The following is an 18,715-nucleotide window of genomic DNA, read 5'->3' on the forward strand; positions in this document are numbered from 1 at the left end:
TGTCATTTATTCCTAGTGAGATTACAGTGCAATGATATTTGATAACAACACATTATTCCTGGAAATATTTTATCACAATCACTGGGAATATGTGAAAATTCTTACTAAGTAGTTAATGAAAATAAGGAAATGATAGGAACTAGGTAACACTGAATTTCATATACAAGTGAGATGTAAACTTTCCTTTGGTAGTACCATGACTATTTGAACAATGAATTTAAATTTTTTCTGTAGTTGAGTTATCAGGAATTAGGTAGTTTAGGCAAATAAATGTTAATTTCTAAGTTACTCTCCAACTCATATCATCTTATGATAATGCTAAAAATCATATCATGTCTATTAATAGGAATTTTAGCAAATAACAGTACAATACTGAGCGCACAATAAAGGCACAATCTGATGAGCAAAAACTTGTACATACAAAAGAAAATTATATGGAGAAACTTACTCAAGAATGAAGGTGATATAAATATGAGCATGATAAATCTACATAAAACTAGCTCACTTCATATATTTATGTTTATAATATCTGTCTAATATGTATAATTATAGTAAGCAGTAATGTGTAAATATATTTAAATGCCATAACAAAAGTAAAAATCTTAAATTCATATTAAATATCTAAAAATTGTACCAAAAAAATGATTTGGACTTGGTGCTGGGGATAGTAAGCATACAAGAAATGATAAGTAGTACATTCTCAAATCAAATTGAGAACATTTTGGTGAAAAATACTATTTCTTTAAAAGATGCCCATATATTTACACATTCAGGTGTTTTAAATAATGATATTACCTACTCAAAATTTACTTTTAGTTCTCCTTTGTGAACATCAAATTGTCTTAGGATTCCTCTTCTCTTTGACTACTTCTTGGAACTTCTTACCTTGACTCTTTTCTCCCCAAAATCTGCTTATATCCACATAGGTTAACAATTAGGACAGGTCACATTGAAGATAATTTAGATAAATAAGATATACTAAGTATAGAGGGAAATATTTAATATTATTAAGTTTATAATTATAAACAATGTGTATTTGGGAGACGAGCAAGCAAACATTTTACAGAGCTATTTATTAGACAGGGCGTGTGGCGATCAGTCTATTCACGGGAGTGTGTTACATCTCTCTACGGATGCTAATCCAAAAGTAGCCAGACATTGCAAGTGGTGATATAAGGCATCAGGAAATCAAGAAATATAATACTTTAAAATTTAAAGATAAAGGCAGCTAAGGAAGAATAGTAGTACAAAGAAGAAAGGGTAATCAGGAAGAGATTTCTGGAAATCCTGAGACTGGTGAGGTTCAATCAAACACCTATCTTACTATTTTGAAGTGAGATTTAGAGTATCTATCTATTATCTATCTATCTATCTACCTATCTATCTATCTATCTAAACAGTTATAGGTATATCTAAATCTCATACTTCTAAATCTCATATATATATGTTTATGTATATAAACATATGTGTATATATATATGTATGTACATATATATGTGTGTATATATATACTTATTTATTCTGTGAAAGAGAATCCCTATTCAACCTGAAGAGTTTGCTGCTGGCAACTTATTTCCTACCAAAAAAGAATACTTCACATGTTTCCAATTTTAACACCTGCTCATGGGTACTTAAGCACATAATACTGTCTATTATACAAAATCATTTACTGTGCAAGTATGCTCAGTGGTATGACATTGTACAAGACAAGAGACAAGCTGATGTCTTCTTGCAGAACACAAGAATAAAACTTACTGTGAGTAAATTAGGCAGTGGTAGTCAGAATTAGGAATTATTTTTCTATAAAATACTTCTAATGTAAAATAATGTCCAGGTAAAATAAGAAGATGTAAAAAATTTATGAAACTAAAATTAAATTAACATTTAATCTTTAGGCAGACTTTAATAGGATAATTTTTTTTGTGCTTCTTTGTTTTTAAGCATCTCTTAACTATTTAATTGTATTATCATGATATGAAATCAAATGTCCTGAGCTGACACAACTAAAAGGTGTCCTGACAAATCTCAAAAGAAATGAAATGTCTGATCCTCTATCTCATTTCCATAATAAAGAGATTTAAAGAAATACATGTTGTCTAATACTTACTCTTTTATCATTATATTCCCAAAGCTTTTAAGAAGCTAGGTACAGCGAATGAACTGATAAATGCAACAACAGAAAAGAGAGATGAAGGCAACATTCTTCCTTATCTCTGATTTTAAGCTACCCTTGGACCCAGTAATCTAGACAGAAAACTAAAGGATAGGCTAAATCCTGAGGGAAACATTTCATTTTTTTTTTTCTCAGTGACAATTGATGTTTTTCTCTGGTAGCCGCTGTAAGAGAGAAAGCCACTATTCACCAGTATCCAATTCTCTTCCACTTCCAACCTCACAGAATGTGGAAATTCCCTCCCACTAGAGGGGAGGTGTGTGTCTCGCTTTGGACAATGAAATTAAGTAAAAGCAATTTATGAGACTGCCAGTGCTAAACTCTCCAGCCTTCTCTTTCCCAGCTGCCATGATGTGGGGATCCCATGCAGATGTAGAGATGCCATAACTTCAAAGCATCCTGGAATGCCAGACCACCACAGGGAGGGGGTCCTGCCTTGGAAAGTTCCCCAGACCTGCAGTGCACTTTACATGAAAAAGGTTTAAACATTTTTCTGTAAGCTACTGCAATATGGGGGTTATTTGTTGTGGCAACACAAGCTCTATTAACCTGGATTTAACAGCTATTTTAGCTTTAACAAAAATTGTGTTTCAAAAATCAGTTTCCCTCGCTCCCCAAAAATCAGTTCCCTTCTCCTATCCCCTCCCTTCTCTTGCTGTCTCTGTGGCTTATATTTTGGTCTCCTTTGACTTTGTCTGATGGCCTTTTCTTTTGTTCTTACATTCCCTCCCTTATCTTTCTTGATAGGACTATACAGTAATAGTGAAAGTGAGTCAGAAAAGATAAAATTGTAAAGAAAGAAAAGATAGAAAAGAAAAGAAAAAAAAAGAATAAAGTAAAGAAGACCAAGTGCAGACAGATGAGACTATAAAAGCAGAGGCTTGCTTTATTTCAAATCCACCCCTCTCAAGATTATCCTGAATGTCTGTCACATTTAAATAGGATGATACCATCCATTTTACACATGTATATTCCCAGAAAGCATTTTATCCTTATTACTTTACGGACATTGTTGCCTAGGGAAAAATAGTGAAATGAAAAGAGTGTGAAATTTGGAGTCAGAACTTCTATAGTTGAGTCCCAGCTCTGCAGCTTACTGACTTGCTGACTTTTGGAGTAACTTTCTAATCATTACCATGGGTTCAATTTCTTTATATTTTAAATGGAGAATGTGATAGTATGCTTCAGAGGTAATAGTGTTTGACAAATATAAATATTTATCAATTCTTATCATTAGGGAAACATTAACAGTTCAAGAAAATGAGATTTCAGCAGAATAAATCATAAGACCAGGTGTGGAAATTCCAGTTAGCTTTATGACTTCTTCCTCTATCTCATCACTGTATCAGTCTCATGAAGAAGTTTCCTGAACCTCCTGGGTATCCTAAGTGATATATGCCGGTTATTTGGCACACAAAACCACTTCCGTCTTTAGTTTTGATAAACAACATGTAGACCCAGAAACAGGCATATACCTAATATAAATTGTAAAGGCTGAAAACAAGCAACCCCCTAGAGAGAGCAAAGTTTGGACTATTGCTTGAGCTCAATCCTGGCAGTTTTTCAGATACCATAACCTAAAAGACACTGTGCTCTTACCTGCTTAGCATTTTAAGGCTTACTGATCAAGTCAGTTTTCTTGATTTCATGCTCTGATCTTCCACAAATGAGTGATTCAACTTTACGGAGTTTTTTCTACTTTTGACTTATTGCCTTCTCTAATCTCTAGACATACTCATTTACAATTTTAGCACTGAATAGTGATTTTAAGCATATGGCCCAACAATGTTGTCCTTACAGAATTAAAATGTCTTCACTAAAAACCTGTTTTTTCATTCTTTCTTGGTTATCAAGTAATTTTGAAAATTGCAAGAATATTAATTTTTAGGGCTTTTTAATGTGTATTTTTATAAACTGTCTCAATTCTTTTAAGGAACAAAGGAATGATCAAATAGACTGTAAAAACAAAGAAATCAATAAGCTAGTTATTTACTAGCATACTTTTATACCATAGGAGGCAGCATAAGGAACTGAAAAAGACGGGACTACTCTTGTGGTTTGCCTTGTTCAAAGGAGATGGCCAAATTCTTGGTTATTGTAATTATACATTTTCAAAGTCTCTTTCTCGGAAAGAGATTTTTTTGTTTTTCATTCTATGATGTATGGTTCCTAAATATGCTGGTTTTTAGAGAAGTCTCATAGAGAGAGACAGCTCAACTTACTTTAACAAACCCATTATGGAATTTTACTTTCCTGTGTTTCCTGACGTTCTTTACAGAGTCCACATTTCTCATGCTGCAGATTAATTGTATTTTAAATGACTATCCTTAGTGGAAAAAGAAAATAGCTGTATATGCCCTTAGCATACTTACTTGGAGATCATTACATATTAAATTGTCTTTTAGACTTTGGTTCTTCAGGCCAAATCATAGAACTTCTTTTTCTCAGAGGTCTGGTTTTCCAAGCTTAATCATCCTTTGTGGTAGTCCTCTGAACTGTCCAAGTTTTCCACATCCTTCTTTAGAAGAAGTTCCAGAACAGCTCACGGGGGCCTAATGGAAGTTTGGAGGGCTCAATGATAACTTTTTTCTAAGCTAATTAAGTGCTGAATAAGCACTCTGGTAGAAAAATTAATACTATTTAAATTTGAAATGAATTCATATGGAGCAGTGTTGAGCTCTTGGCTACAGCAGTGTTGAGCTCTTGGCTACACCCAAATGTTGGTCCCCAAGTTATTTACTGAATGATGACTCAATATACAAGTAAACTGGAAATTTGTCTAAAGAAGGATGAATATGACACTTTGGAATGACAAACTCATACTGACCTCATTATTAAGAAAAAGCCTCATTATTAAGAATGATGGGAACCAAAGGAAGGTCTAGAAAATAATTATCATTTTCTCCACAAGACTAACTTCAAACTATATAAATGTCAACTTATCCATAAAGACTTTCCTGATCCCATAGCCCCTCCTTCAATCATCATAGTTCAGTTTTTCTCTCGGCCATGGTACTTATCACACAGCTTTAGATTTTAGTTTATGAGTGCTTGTTTTCCTCCTTTTTTTCAATTTTCCTTCATAATGCCATTATAGTTAAATGATTAAACACAGGTACGAACGTGTTACAGTTTACCTCAAACACAACATAAACTTTCACATTTACGTATCTTTACGTTTCCTCATTTCAGATTCTTCTTCAAAGCATAGCTGAAACATCACTTTTCTTTGGCTTTCCTTGGTGTCTCAATTTCCATCTCAAAGATTTAGTTTCTCCCTCAAATGTATTCATATAACAATTTATACATATTTTATCAATTATTTTGCTTCAATAATTATTTGTGTATCTCTCTTTTCAGCCCTGTGCAATCTTCAAGGACAACTCCATATCTTCTTTTTAAATACATTATCTGGGACATAAATATTTAAGAAACTGAAGTTTTAAATACTTTATCTCTACTACTAAGCTGCAAGCCTCTTGAGGGGAGAATGTTGAATGTGATTCCCCATAGCATGCTGTAAATACCTATTCAATGGATGGATAAGGGATAAAGCGATGACTTGACAGACATTCATACGTGAAACTAAATAAGCCAACACAACCGTACGTGTCTTCAGGCTTACCGGTCCATGGCATGTGAGGATGCCATCTTCCATCTTCTCACACTGGGGGTCACACTCCACACAGATGGAGCCATTCTCAAACTCCCGAAATTCACTGTGAAAACATCAGCAGTATGAGGCAGTGTAAGCAAACAAGCTGTCAACTTAACAAATGAAGTAACATCTGCTAAAAGTCCTGTTGGCAAAGTAAATTCTAGAGTTTGTTTCTCTAAGTGCCGGGAGCATCAGAATCATTTCCCTGTACATTAATGAGTAAGTTCTCCATTAGGAGAAAAGATAAACTGCAGTCAGATGGCTCTCCTGGCCCTCCATTGGGTTCAATGACAGACTCATTCAGGAAACCTCTCTCTTGTGAGAGAGATTCCAGCAGTCTCAAAAAAAAAAAAAGGAAAAGAAAAAAGAGGATGACTCTTTTGATGACACAGCAGAACCATTTCTGCTATTTTAAGTAAGTCTGTGCCTGTTTGTCTCTATATAAAATTTTACTCTTGGCTGAAGGCTTAGTTTTTAAACTTTGACAGAACTATTGTATTTTTCTTGTTGCTAAGTTACATGAATGTTCCCCATCCTTGTCCTTCAAATCCCAAGATTCTTCCATTTATTTTTAGTGAAACTTCAAAAACACTTTGATTTCTTTTCTTTTTTTTAAAATATCTTTCTTGGAGAATTAGAAAAAATATCTTTTTTATGGTAGATTTTATTTTCTTAGATTATTGATCTAATATAACATCTTTTTCAGTTTAAATTCTTTTTGAAGAATTCTATATGATATAAAATAAAAAATAGTTGAATGGTAACATTTTAAAACTTTCTAATTAAAATGTGGGAGGATGGTCATCACTTCCCCAAACCTTACATTTTGTGGCTATTTGGATGTTAAATTTACCAGTATATAAGTTTTCCAATTAATATCTATCCTAAAAGTTTTCATTTCAATAATTGGGTATCAGTCATGTACAATATGTTTAAAACACACTATTTCCACTAACGTGTGAGAGGATGAGGTACTGGGTATAAACAATTTAGAATTTCAGTTATGAGTCATTAACAAAACGACTAAATATTTATAGCTACTTCATTATTTTGTGCCTTTGTATCATGAGTGACCATTCCAAACTAAGAGCATTGCAAATATGGCAATTATGGATTAACTAGGTGATAAATTCAAATTTATTTTTCCCTGGAGTGAAATAATCACTCTTTTTTCATAGTGAACTATCTTATTTGGTTATTATAAAGCCTTAACAGATGATTGAAATCCAAAGGGTGGGCTGTATTTTCTGTTGGTTAGATTAAGATTACATATATTTCAAGGTAAAATAATGGTTTGGTTTTCAAAATAAATAGCATAAATCTATGGTTTATTTATGTATGAATGTACATATTTAGTTACATGGATTTTGCACTCAAAGTGAAGTGTTGGTTTGCAATGGATTAACTTTTTATGAATTTTCTTGAGTTTAACATCTTAGTTACATAAAAGTTTTTATTTTGCGTGTTTCATCAACAAGTGATATAAAGTATTCAATAGAGGAAATCTTCAGAATATGAAAGTCAAAATGACCTGGTATTGGGGTGGGGGTTGGGAATGGGGTGGTAGCTAAATTGTAAAGAGCATAAAAAGCATTATGTGTAAGTGAAACTATGTGATATTTACAGCACACCCTGCAATCTTCAGCAAAGCACTGTTTCTGAAAACAGCTTCTTGGGTGACTAAAGAGTTAGGATACTAAATGAAGGTAATAATTTTTATGGTACTAAAACATGGGTCATGCTTTCCTTTCTCTTCTCCAAAACTCCCTTCCCCATACACAGAGTTGAGGAGTAAAATGAATATGTCATAAAAAGTCATGGAGGCGGGCTCCCCTGGTGGCGCAGTGGTTCAGAGTCCACCTGCCGATGCAGGGGACACGGGTTCGTGCCCCGGTCCGGGAAGATCCCACATGCCGCGGAGCGGCTGGGCCCGTGAGCCATGGCCGCTGAGCCTGTACGTCCGGAGCCTGTGCTCCACAACGGGAGAGGCCGCGACAGTGAGAGGACCGCGTACCGCAAAAAAAAAAAAAAAAAAAAAAAAAAAAAAAATCATGGAGGCAACCTAGCTGCCTTCTCTTTTATAGAGTAGACTTCTATCTGTGTGGTTTCTGGCTCTCTTCCTTTCTGCTCTCAGAACAGATCCTCCTTGCAACTTATTTATTGTCACTGTCTCCATCATTGCCTTTTTTCTTCCCTGTCCCCTAGTGATTCTGCTGTGACTTTGCCAGAGATCCCCTTTCACTTGAATCTGATACAAAAATTCACGTTCTAGTGAGCATGGGCTTTGCTTACTGAGCTTTGCGTTTTTGCTGCTGTATACTTCTCACAGTTTTGTTGTGTGTGTGCTACCTTAGCCAATCCTGTGATCTAGAGCAAATACTTTGGATTTGGTTCGTGTTCCCAGCACCAAGATGAATATTGCTGTCTTACATCCCTTAACTTCTCTAGACCTCATTCCCTAAATATCCTCTGAAAAAGGAAAAGAAGGGTGTTTCGATGAGAGCTTGTGAATATTAAACATAAAAATGCCTCCAAAGATCTTAGACTGGCACTCTTTCTGATGTTTCTCTGTTGTTATTGAAGTTTCAGAAGCATTTAACCATGTTGCCAGATAAGAAAAAAAAAATTAAGATTGCATTGCAATTAGTTTTCTTGTTCATTTTGAATACTTGGGCATTGTAGTTAGGAGTTGCAAAAATATAGTGACTTATATGATCTGGATTTGAGTGCTAACAGCCAGGATTAACTGATTTTTTTTCCCCCTTCAAAAAATCCTCTTTTTAGGATTTATTCTTTAATGATAGTCAAACTATTTTTATATATAAATAAGTTCCCTGATTTTGGTAAATGTCATATTTGTATTTATTTTCAGCAGTGTATAAAGTGACTGTTCTACCTAACTATTTAATGAGCTCAGATTAATAGACACAAAAAGGAAATGATGATAATTGTTTTAACAGTAGGAATTCGAATAAGAATTTTCTCATTTGATAATCACAATCATTATTATTATTATACTATAATATGATATAATAATAATCACATCATTATTATTCCCATTTTCCATGTAAGAAAACAGAGTTTAGGACAATTAGGTTATTTACCGGTGGATGGACATTTCAAGTAGGAAGTGATTAAGTTAGAATTTGAATTCATGTTTCCTCAAAGACTGTCTTACCTGCCAGGCAAAGTTGGAAGTAATCTGGCAATACCACAAGATTGCAGGTGGGGACATCTATCATTGGGTAGGCAAGAATTACATCAGATATTTATAAGATACTTTCATTTATTATCTTTTAAACTAAACCTTGTGCATGATTTCCTAGGACCGCATTACTGCTGCAAAACTATATTAAAAACTTTATATTTCTTTAATATGTTTGATTTAATGATTTGGAAAATATTAAGCTTTCAAAAACAACAGGATAATCAGTGTTGTTTATTTAGGGGACCAGTATTTTTCCTTTGCTTAGCTTTCATTGTTTCACAAAAATGAGACAGAGGGTAGTGTATACATCCACATATACATCAATTTCATATTTCTGACAAGTTTAAAACTGAAATGTTAAAGAAAAACAATGGCATCTGTAAAGAAACAGGATGAAAATCAGACATCCTGAGTTCTAGCGTTGGTTTGGTGCTTTTACAATGTTATGACTTTGGTCAACACTTAATTTTCCCACTTCTCACTCTTCATAAGATGCTTCTGTTTGATAAAATGATTTCTATAATCTATTCCTTCCTTAGAAACGCACATACATATTCAATAAACTTTTAATGTAACACAGTGGAATTAAGGTCTATTAGTTCCATTTTAGTGGCATCAATTGCCAGACACACAGAGAATCATATCTGATCTGATGTATTTTATGTACAGGAAATATCTTTCATAATAATGTGAACAAGCATTACTACAGTTCAATTCAATGAGACAAGTAGCAAATAATTTGCTATTCATTATCAAATGTATGAGTTGATGTGTTTTATAAATTTTCAAGTTGAAATTTTCCTGATAAAACTATTAAACCCTTTTTTCAGTAATGCTTTTAGAGATAATTCATATACCATGACATTCACCTATTGAAAGTGCACAATTTAATGCATATTTTAGTATATTCACAGTTGTGCAAATGTCATCACCATTTCAAACTATTAAATTCCGATTTAATATTGTTTTTATACTTAAACTTCTAATTTTAATTTCAATCTTTTTTCCCCCTAAATTCATGGAGGGAATTGGTTTTGTCATCTTTCAAAGAAGACACATATCTATATTATTAAGATCCATAGATTTTTATCCTTTAGTGTAAAATACAAAAATAAAATGTTATCTGGGATCATAGAAACGGTTATTAAAATGGGACAATTCATGAGGCAGAAGAAGAAAGAACTTCAAAACTACCCTTTTACAAAAATGTTGAAAATCCTTTCAGTGAGCAATATAGGAAAATTTGACTCAGGGACAGTACTAAAAACTGCATTATCACACTAATGAACAACTGTGATGCATGAAATGGTATGTTAGGATAAAGTGATTTTAGGAGTATATGAAATGCCATGCAACAAGGTATATACTAAGTTTTATTGTTGTCAATTTGATTATTGTAGTACTGTAGATAAAATTTAAAATACTTGATGTAAAATATAGCTTAGGTTATTTTTAGAAAGTGACAGAACACTTTCGAAAACCTTTTCAACTAGCAACTACAAAGGTAATTTCTCTATAGGGCTAAGCAGTTGTCTGAGACATAGAAATGTGTGTTGTTCCTAATACACAATCAAATAGACACGCAACCTAAATGGAAAAAAAAAATCAAAAGTTACGCAGTCATTCCAGGTGAAGATTAATAGGAAAGCATGAGACAAAAAACAAGATGGTTGAGACACTGAGGAGGAAATATTACTTATCACAATGTCCTTTATAAAGAAAATAGAAATACATTTTTCAATTTTGCATAAGCATAAATTGCTATAATTTATTAAGAATTATCTATTTTGGTACACATTTTTAAATATGTACATAATAGTCAATATGCATTTTGACTTATCTTGTTCATTCAAATAAAATGATTTCCCCTTAAAAGAATTCTTTTATATGTTTTCTCCTTTATGCAACAAAAACTCTCCTTAAAAATCTTGGCCAGCATAAACATTCTGAAATTTTACCCTTTTATTATCATTTTAATATCTGAACCAATCAGTACCTCAAAGCTCATGAGATAGAGACATTATAAGATGCCTTACCCATCATAGAGGTTACAAGACTCTATGCAGGTCCTTCCCCTACTGAAGCGACGGCACGACAGGCACTGGTCTGGCCCAGGTCCCCAACACCCATCGTTTGAACAGAGATGATTGCACACCATTCCTTCAGCAGCTGAAAAACACACCAAAATCAAGGGGAAATAAAACAGAAGCCTGTGTCCAAACTTACCATTTTAATATGAATCTTCCTAAGTAAAGCTATTTCTGAAGGAGTGAGAGAGATCTGTGGCAGATGACTTTGCTTGCCTACTTAGTCACTATGGCCCACTTTACCTTCCACTTCTTTCATATTGCAGAGCCCCAGTCACTGTATGTGTAGTACCATTGCATTTTTCATAAAAGTGAACAAATATCAATTGCCTATATCAAAACTCTAGGGAGAAGTAGTGACAGAAATTAACTTTCCAATTAAGGTAAGGAACAAAACACACCTTTCTAAAGCCAACCCTTCGCTCCACTAACACACCACACATTTTGACGTCAATTCCATGTGAGAACTTCATGCAGAAACAGAACAAGTGATATTTGTCATAAAACAAAAAACATCAAAAGGGGAAAAGAAAGAAAAAAGAAGAATATATGAAATGTAAGAAGGGGGAAAAGAAATGGAAATAAAATACAAGTTTCTTACAGACCTCTGGTACACTGCAACTAAGATTACCTTGATATTTGAGTCAAATTGGCACAAGTAAGAAAAAAGTTTTGAAATAATTTTAAACAAAGTGTGGTGGTTATTTATGAGGAGGTATAGAGATTACAGGAGTAACAAAGGTCTTTAGTCTTATCTCTATATTTTTTGTTGATGGGAGAAGTGCCAAAGAATTTAAGGCCATGTTTTAAAACTGCCACTTAAGGTTTACCATTTCTGTTCCCTTTTATATCAAATAATACTTATTCAGTGTATTATTATTTACACTGAAAAACATAATTTTAGTGAACGGATAGCTATTGAATAAGAAGGGCCTATAAAGACTTCAAATGTTATTCTGGGTGTCTGAAAAGTGATTTGAGATGTCTGAAACCCAAATATATGTGGTTTTCATAAAATATTAATAAGTTCTCAGAAGATGAAAACATCAAAATCCTGTTTATCTTCCCATTAGTTACTAACTGTATTTATTAAGGGATGCAAATTGTTATGGTAAGAGCATTTGTGAGATGGGATGGAATAGCATTAACTATGCAATTGTAATTTAAAGAGGGATCATATCTGTGAAAGTTACCTTCTCTAACAAATGCCTGAGAAAGTGAATTACCGGCATCCGTGAGGCTGATTAGTTTTAAAACAAGGAAACAAAATCTCCCAATTCATGTATTCTTTCTCCTATATTCTGGAGCCTTAAGGAGGACCCTATGTTAAACTGTATAAAATTCTTTCTCAAGGCAGACACAGACCTATCAAGATATCTTTTTAATTTATGACTACTTAATTGAATAATGTCTTCCAGTATAGTTTAAGAGAGAAACCTTGTGTGTATGTGTGTGTGTGTATGCTTAATAGTTTTATTGAAGTATACATGACATATACTGCTCATACGTAAAGTATACAATTTGATGTTTTGACAGATGCCTGAAATCATGAGTTACATGTATTCAATCCAGGCAATGAATGTATCCATTACCTCCAAATGATTCCTCATGACCTATGTAATCCCTTCCCCCCGCCCCTTCCCCTCAGACAGCCATTGGCCGGCTTTCTGTTACTCAATACCCATTAGTTTACATTCCCTAGAATTTTATGTAAGTAGAAATATACAGTATGTGCTTTCTTTTTATGTAGTTTCTTTAACTCTGCATAATTATTTTGAGATTTATACATGTTGCTGTATCAATATTCATGCATTTTTCTTACTGAGAATATTCCATTGCATGGATATGCCACATTTTTTAAACCAATCACCTATTGCTAGACATTCAGACTGTTTCCCATTTGGGGCTATTAAAAATTAAGTTACAAAAAAAAATTAAGTTACAGTGAACATCCATTTACAAGTCTTTGTATGGACATACACTTTCATTTCCTTTGGAAGAAATGGCTGGATAATATGATAAGTACAGGGTCAACATTTTAAGAAACTGTCAAATTGTTTTTCAAAGTAGTTGTACCATTTTACATTCCCAACAGCAATGAACTCAACTCAGGAGCTGAAGTTTCCTCATATCTTTATCAATATTTGGTACGGTCAGCCTGTTTAATTTTAACCTTCCTAATATTATGTAGCGGTATCTCATTGTGGATTTGATTTGCATTTAAATGATTAAAGATGTTGAACATTTTTTAATGTGTTTATTTGCTATCCATATATCTTGTTTGGTGAAGTGCCACCAAATCTTCTGCCCATTTTATATTGGATTGATTGTTTTCTTACTATTAAGCATTGAGAGTTCTTTACAGATTCTGCAAGTACTGTTTCCTTGTCTTAGCCTTGCCTTTTTGTTCCTTTAACACTGTCTTTTGAAAAGTAGAAGTTTTTAATTTTGGTGAAGTCCAATTTATCAATTTCATCTTTTATAAATCGTGCTTTGGGCATCATATCTAAGAAACTTTTGTCTAACCCCAAGGTAACAAAAGTTTTGTCTGCTGTTATCTTTTAGAAGCATTATGAGTTTTGGTTCATATGGTCTATGGTCTATTTTAAGTTAGCTTGTATATTATACTGTATTAGTTAGGGTTCTCCAGAAAAACAGAATAAATAGGATATTTTTATCTATATCTATATCTACATATTTTATATAATTTGTTATAAAGAATTGGCTCACAATTATAGAGGCTGGGAATTCCCTTGTCTGCCATCTACAAACTGAAGACCCAGGGAAGTCCATGGTACAGTTTAATCTGAGTCCAAAGGCCTAAGGACCAAGAGCACAGATGGTTTAAGTCCCAGTCCAAGGGCAGAAGTAGATTGATGTACCAGTTCAGGAGTCAGGCAGAGAGAGTGAATATGTTCTATTCAGGCCTTCAATGAATTAGATGATGCCTATCCACTTTGCTTCACTCAGTCTACCAATTCCAATGCTAATCTCATCCAGAAATACCCTGCAGACATATTCACAAGTAATGTTTAACCAAATACCTGGGCTCCCCATGACCCAGTAAAGTTGACACATAAAATTCACCAACACAGGTACTAGGTAAGGATCTATTCCTTTTTTTCTTTTCTTTTTTTGCATGTAGATATCCAATTTTTCCAGGACCATTTGTTGAAAATACAATCCTTGGGCTTCCCTGGTGGCACAGCGGTTGAGAGTCCGCCTGCTGATGCAGGGGACATGGGTTCGTGCCCCAGTCCAGGAAGATCCCACATGTGGCGGAGCGGCTGGGCCTGTGAGCTATGGCCACTGAGCCTGCGTGTCCAGAGCCTGTGCTCTGCAACGGGAGAGGCCACAACAGTGAGAGGCCCGCGTACCGCAAAAAAAAAAAAAAAAAAAAAAATCCTTTTGCCAGTAAATTTCCTTTGCATATTTGTTTAAAATCAGTTGTCCACATACTTGTAGGTTTATTCATAGTTCTCCACTCTTGTGTTGATCTATTTATCTCTCCGGGTATATTTTCTCACCTTTAATCTACATGTGTTTTTATAGTTGAAGTTTGTGTCTTGTAGGCAGCATATAGTTGGGTATTGCTTTTTTAATCTAATCTGACAATCTCTGCCTTTAATTAGGGTATTTAACCACTTACATTTATTATGACAATTTTGGTTAAAATCATTGATCTTACTGTTTGTCCAATCTGTCCTCTTCCCATTTTCCTCTTTTCATGACATATTTTGGAAAACCAAATTTTTTATGACAACTACACACTCCTTATTATTCCATCCATATTTACTTTTAAAATTCAAAGTGGAATTACTTGCTGTTTCTTGTTTATAGACAAATGTTTTCATATAAGATTTCTCAAAAATGACCCCAAATAGCCTCCAAGAACCCCACAAAACTTCATTGAAAATTATAGTTCCTTTTATTCTGTTTTAGCTTATTTACTTTATAGTTATCATCCTAAATAACAGATAAATGTAATTTTAAAAGAATCTGAGGGAATAGTGACTATACATTACATTACATATACTATACAGACTATACATTTTCCTGTATAAAGGATTGTTGTTCTCATGTTATTAATTATTCTAGGTAACTCATAAAGTTTGTGGACTTTGCTTAATTATGATTCTCTCCATGTCTTAAATAATCATTAAATTGAAATACCATATATCATAACTATTTTTCTCTTCTTTTGCGGAAACTCTTCAAAAGTTGAATGATTTGATGTTCTACTTGGGAAAGGCTGACAGTTTATCTGTCACACCGATTTTGAACTAATAGCAAGAGTTCTTTCCTCTGATTCATTCATAATGCAGAGAAAGAGGGTTCTCTCACTGTACAAAATCAATGTCAGTAGAAATGAAATCTTAACATAGGTCTCATATCACTGATTCCTAGATGTATAAATGACTTGCCATTAATTTATAAAGATGTAAGGAGTAAGAAAGAGAGTTCAATCAAGCTGATTGAATATAATGTGTAAAATCAAATTTTCATATGTACATTTAGTACATTTATATACAATTTTTATATATACTTGTTTATGTGATAAACAATTATCAGAAGAAAGCTTGAAGAGGGAAAAATAATCAAAAGTTATATTATTAAAAGCAACTTGTAAAGGCAAGTAGAGTATATTCAAAATCATACTGCACAGTATCATGAATCTCTGACTGTTTGTATTCATCACTTTCCTGTCCTTGTAGAAAATATAATCAATGCCTCAAATTCTTTGTGTATCAACTTCTGTCTAAGCACATTTGTTTTCAGTTTCTTCCTTTAGGATGTTGACAAGCCATCAGTACACCCTTGTACTGCCCATTTCATGATAGTCCATCAACTTCTTGATCTATTTATTTCACCACCTCACATTAATTTTTTCAGGTGTGAAAACCTCTCACTCTTGTCCTTCTCCCTTAATTTTCTGTTATCTGCTTTGACATTAGTTGAAAAAGAGAGTATTGGCTTCACGCAAACTCCTACCTTCTTTTCTGCTGCCTACTACCTTCCTTAGTCTGTATTCAGATGCTCAATTTCAGAGCAGTTTTGCATCAGGGAAACAGTACCTATTGGAGGAAAGCAATAATACAAACAGGAACCCATAATAATTACTTTCTTCTCACTCTTTCCAAATGACTAGATGATGGTATTCAAGGCTGGTTGATCATTTTCTGCAGAGTGAAAACATGGGAAGTGTCTCCACAAAAGGCCAAGGAAAATACTTCTTTGAAGTTCTTGAGAGAAAAGAAGTTTTCAATCAGTACCAAGAATTCAACTGCTCTCTGACCTCCCAGAGTGATAGTTCCATAGGAAGGAGTAGAAGGGCCTATTCAATGGCTTACAGTTTGAAACACCATTATAAAGCTCTCTAAACAAACTTTAGCAATGTAGTTGTTAGGCAACCTTTAACTTCCCTTTTTTTCTGGAAGCTGTAAAATTGTTTTTTCTTTATCTCATCTGAATTATACCTATTATATTATGTCTATTAAAATTTTGGAGAGATAATAATGTGCTTAGTATTTTGACCTTTACAGAGAATATTGAACTTGCTTTCGTTAAAATAGAGGCAAGCTTAAATAATGGATCTTGCTACTTGTGCTGCATGTGTGAAAGTAAATGGATTAGCTCAAAATATTGAAATGAAGTACCTGTCTACAAGCACAAAGGCAGAAAAAATATCTTCTCTTTCATTGTGCAAGACTACCTACGTATGCTGTTTGCATTAGTTACCATATGTAGAGGCATGGGTTTGACTTGAAATGTATTTGGACAGATACCATTAATCTTTCTCTATAAAGCCTGAAAAATATGATTTAGTTGTAACAGTTCAGTTTTTCTGATCAGGTCAACATAGGTTCAAATCCTTATGCTATGACTAGCCATGCAGCCTTGGGCAATTATTTACATATTACTTATCTGTAAAGTAAATAATCTACCTTTCTGGGTTATGATGAAGATGAGACATCATATTAGTAGTATACAATGCAGGGTTACTCATCTAACTAAGCCCTCAATACACATACTTAAGAGAAATGTGGAAACATACAAGTATATCCATGTGTTTACTTTTAGAAGTATTTGTTGAGAAACTACTTGGTTTACACTGAACAATGCTAAGAAATGGGAATATGATGGAAATATGAAATAAAATACATATTGTCTCTATGTAGGGATTACAGTCCAGTTAGGAAGACATCAGATAAATAATCATTTATATTGTATAATTTATATTTTTTTGAGAGAAAATATAACAGTTGTCCTAACCTAATGGGTAGGTAGCATTAGGTCAGTCCACAGAAAGAGGGACAACAATGTGAGATGAGAAGGATCAATAGGAATTATTAAGCAAAGAGGGCTAGGGGAAATTGGGGATTACAAGTCTAATCAAGAGAGTCTGACCAGTGAATAAGATCAGTGCTTTCACAGAACCGACTGCACATGAGCATTGAGTGGGAAAGTAATATCTGATGAACTAGTGAGGTGAAAAATGGCCAGATTATGTAGGACCTAGTGACCATTTAAAGGGTTTTCTGCTTTGTCCAAAGAGTTGTGGGAAACTGATGAAGGATTTTAAGCAGGAGAGTTAGTATCTTATTCTTAAAATATCACTCCAATTGCTTTGAAGGAACTGACTTAAAAACATGTTTGAACAGTTGGTGGCAGAGAGAAAATAGTGAACTGTTCAGAGATAGGCATATGACCCAAGCAGGGTCAACTTTCCACAATACAGATGCTGGGAGAGAGAAAGTAGAGCTATTTTACCTGTACTTATAAACTTTGTGAATTCTCCAAGGCCAAACATTTTTAATGAAGAAAGAGAGCTGGCCTAAGAAGAAAGCAGAATCGGGCAATGTCGAAGGACTGAGTCCAGGTGATGTTGTTTAACCCCTAGATCCATCTGTGCCTGAAGGAATATCCCTTGCAATTCTCAGTTCTGTGAGCTGATATGCTCTCTTGTTTGCTTTTATTTTCTATTTCTTTTTTGCCTTTTAATTATGCTTATTATTTTCTTTGTTATATGAAAAGACTTAAAGCTTATACAGTTATGGCCAAGTTTTATTTTTTCCAACTTTATTGAGACAAAGTTACTTCTAACATTGTTTAAATTTAAGGTATACAATGTGATTTGAAACACATATATATTATAAAGTGTTTATCACAATAAGTTCAGTTAATACCTCCTTCACCTCATGTAATTACCATTTTGTTATTGTGGTGGTGGTGAAAACATTAAACCTCTACGCTCATAGCAACGTTCAAGTGTAAGATAGAGTTTTGTTAACTCTATTTGCTATGCTGTACCTTAGATGCCCAGAACTTATTCATCCTATAACTTAAAGTTTGTACACTCTGATCTGCATCACCCCATTTCCCCCACTCCTCAGACCCTGAAAACCACCATTCTACTCCCTCTTTCTACGAGTTCGATGTGTTTAGATTCCACTTGAAAGTGATATCATACAGTATGTGTCATTCTCTGTCTAACTTAACTCACTTAGCATAATGTCTTGAAGGTCCACCTATGTTGCCGCATATGGCAGGATTTTCTTCTTTTTTATGGCTGAATAATATTCTAGTGT

The 18,715-nt window shown here is 33.9% G+C and overlaps 1 protein-coding gene across 4 annotated transcripts in view; it reads right to left on the minus strand.

Annotated features, from left to right (window-relative positions):
* ERBB4 (erb-b2 receptor tyrosine kinase 4) overlaps positions 1-18,715 on the minus strand; it is a 1,115,448-nt gene that overhangs the window by 273,054 nt on the left and 823,679 nt on the right. For all 4 annotated transcript variants that reach the window (XM_079925304.1, XM_079925305.1, XM_079925303.1 and 1 more), the window contains 2 exons: positions 11,076-11,208; positions 5,799-5,892 (listed from right to left, as the gene is read on the minus strand). In XM_079925304.1, the coding sequence (XP_079781430.1) occupies positions 5,799-5,892; positions 11,076-11,208 (227 nt within the window). The remainder of the gene's footprint in view (positions 1-5,798; positions 5,893-11,075; positions 11,209-18,715) is intronic.

Source organism: Stenella coeruleoalba (genome assembly GCF_951394435.1).
Source record: "Stenella coeruleoalba genome assembly, chromosome: 6".
In the NCBI taxonomy this organism is placed as follows: domain Eukaryota; kingdom Metazoa; phylum Chordata; class Mammalia; order Artiodactyla; family Delphinidae; genus Stenella; species Stenella coeruleoalba.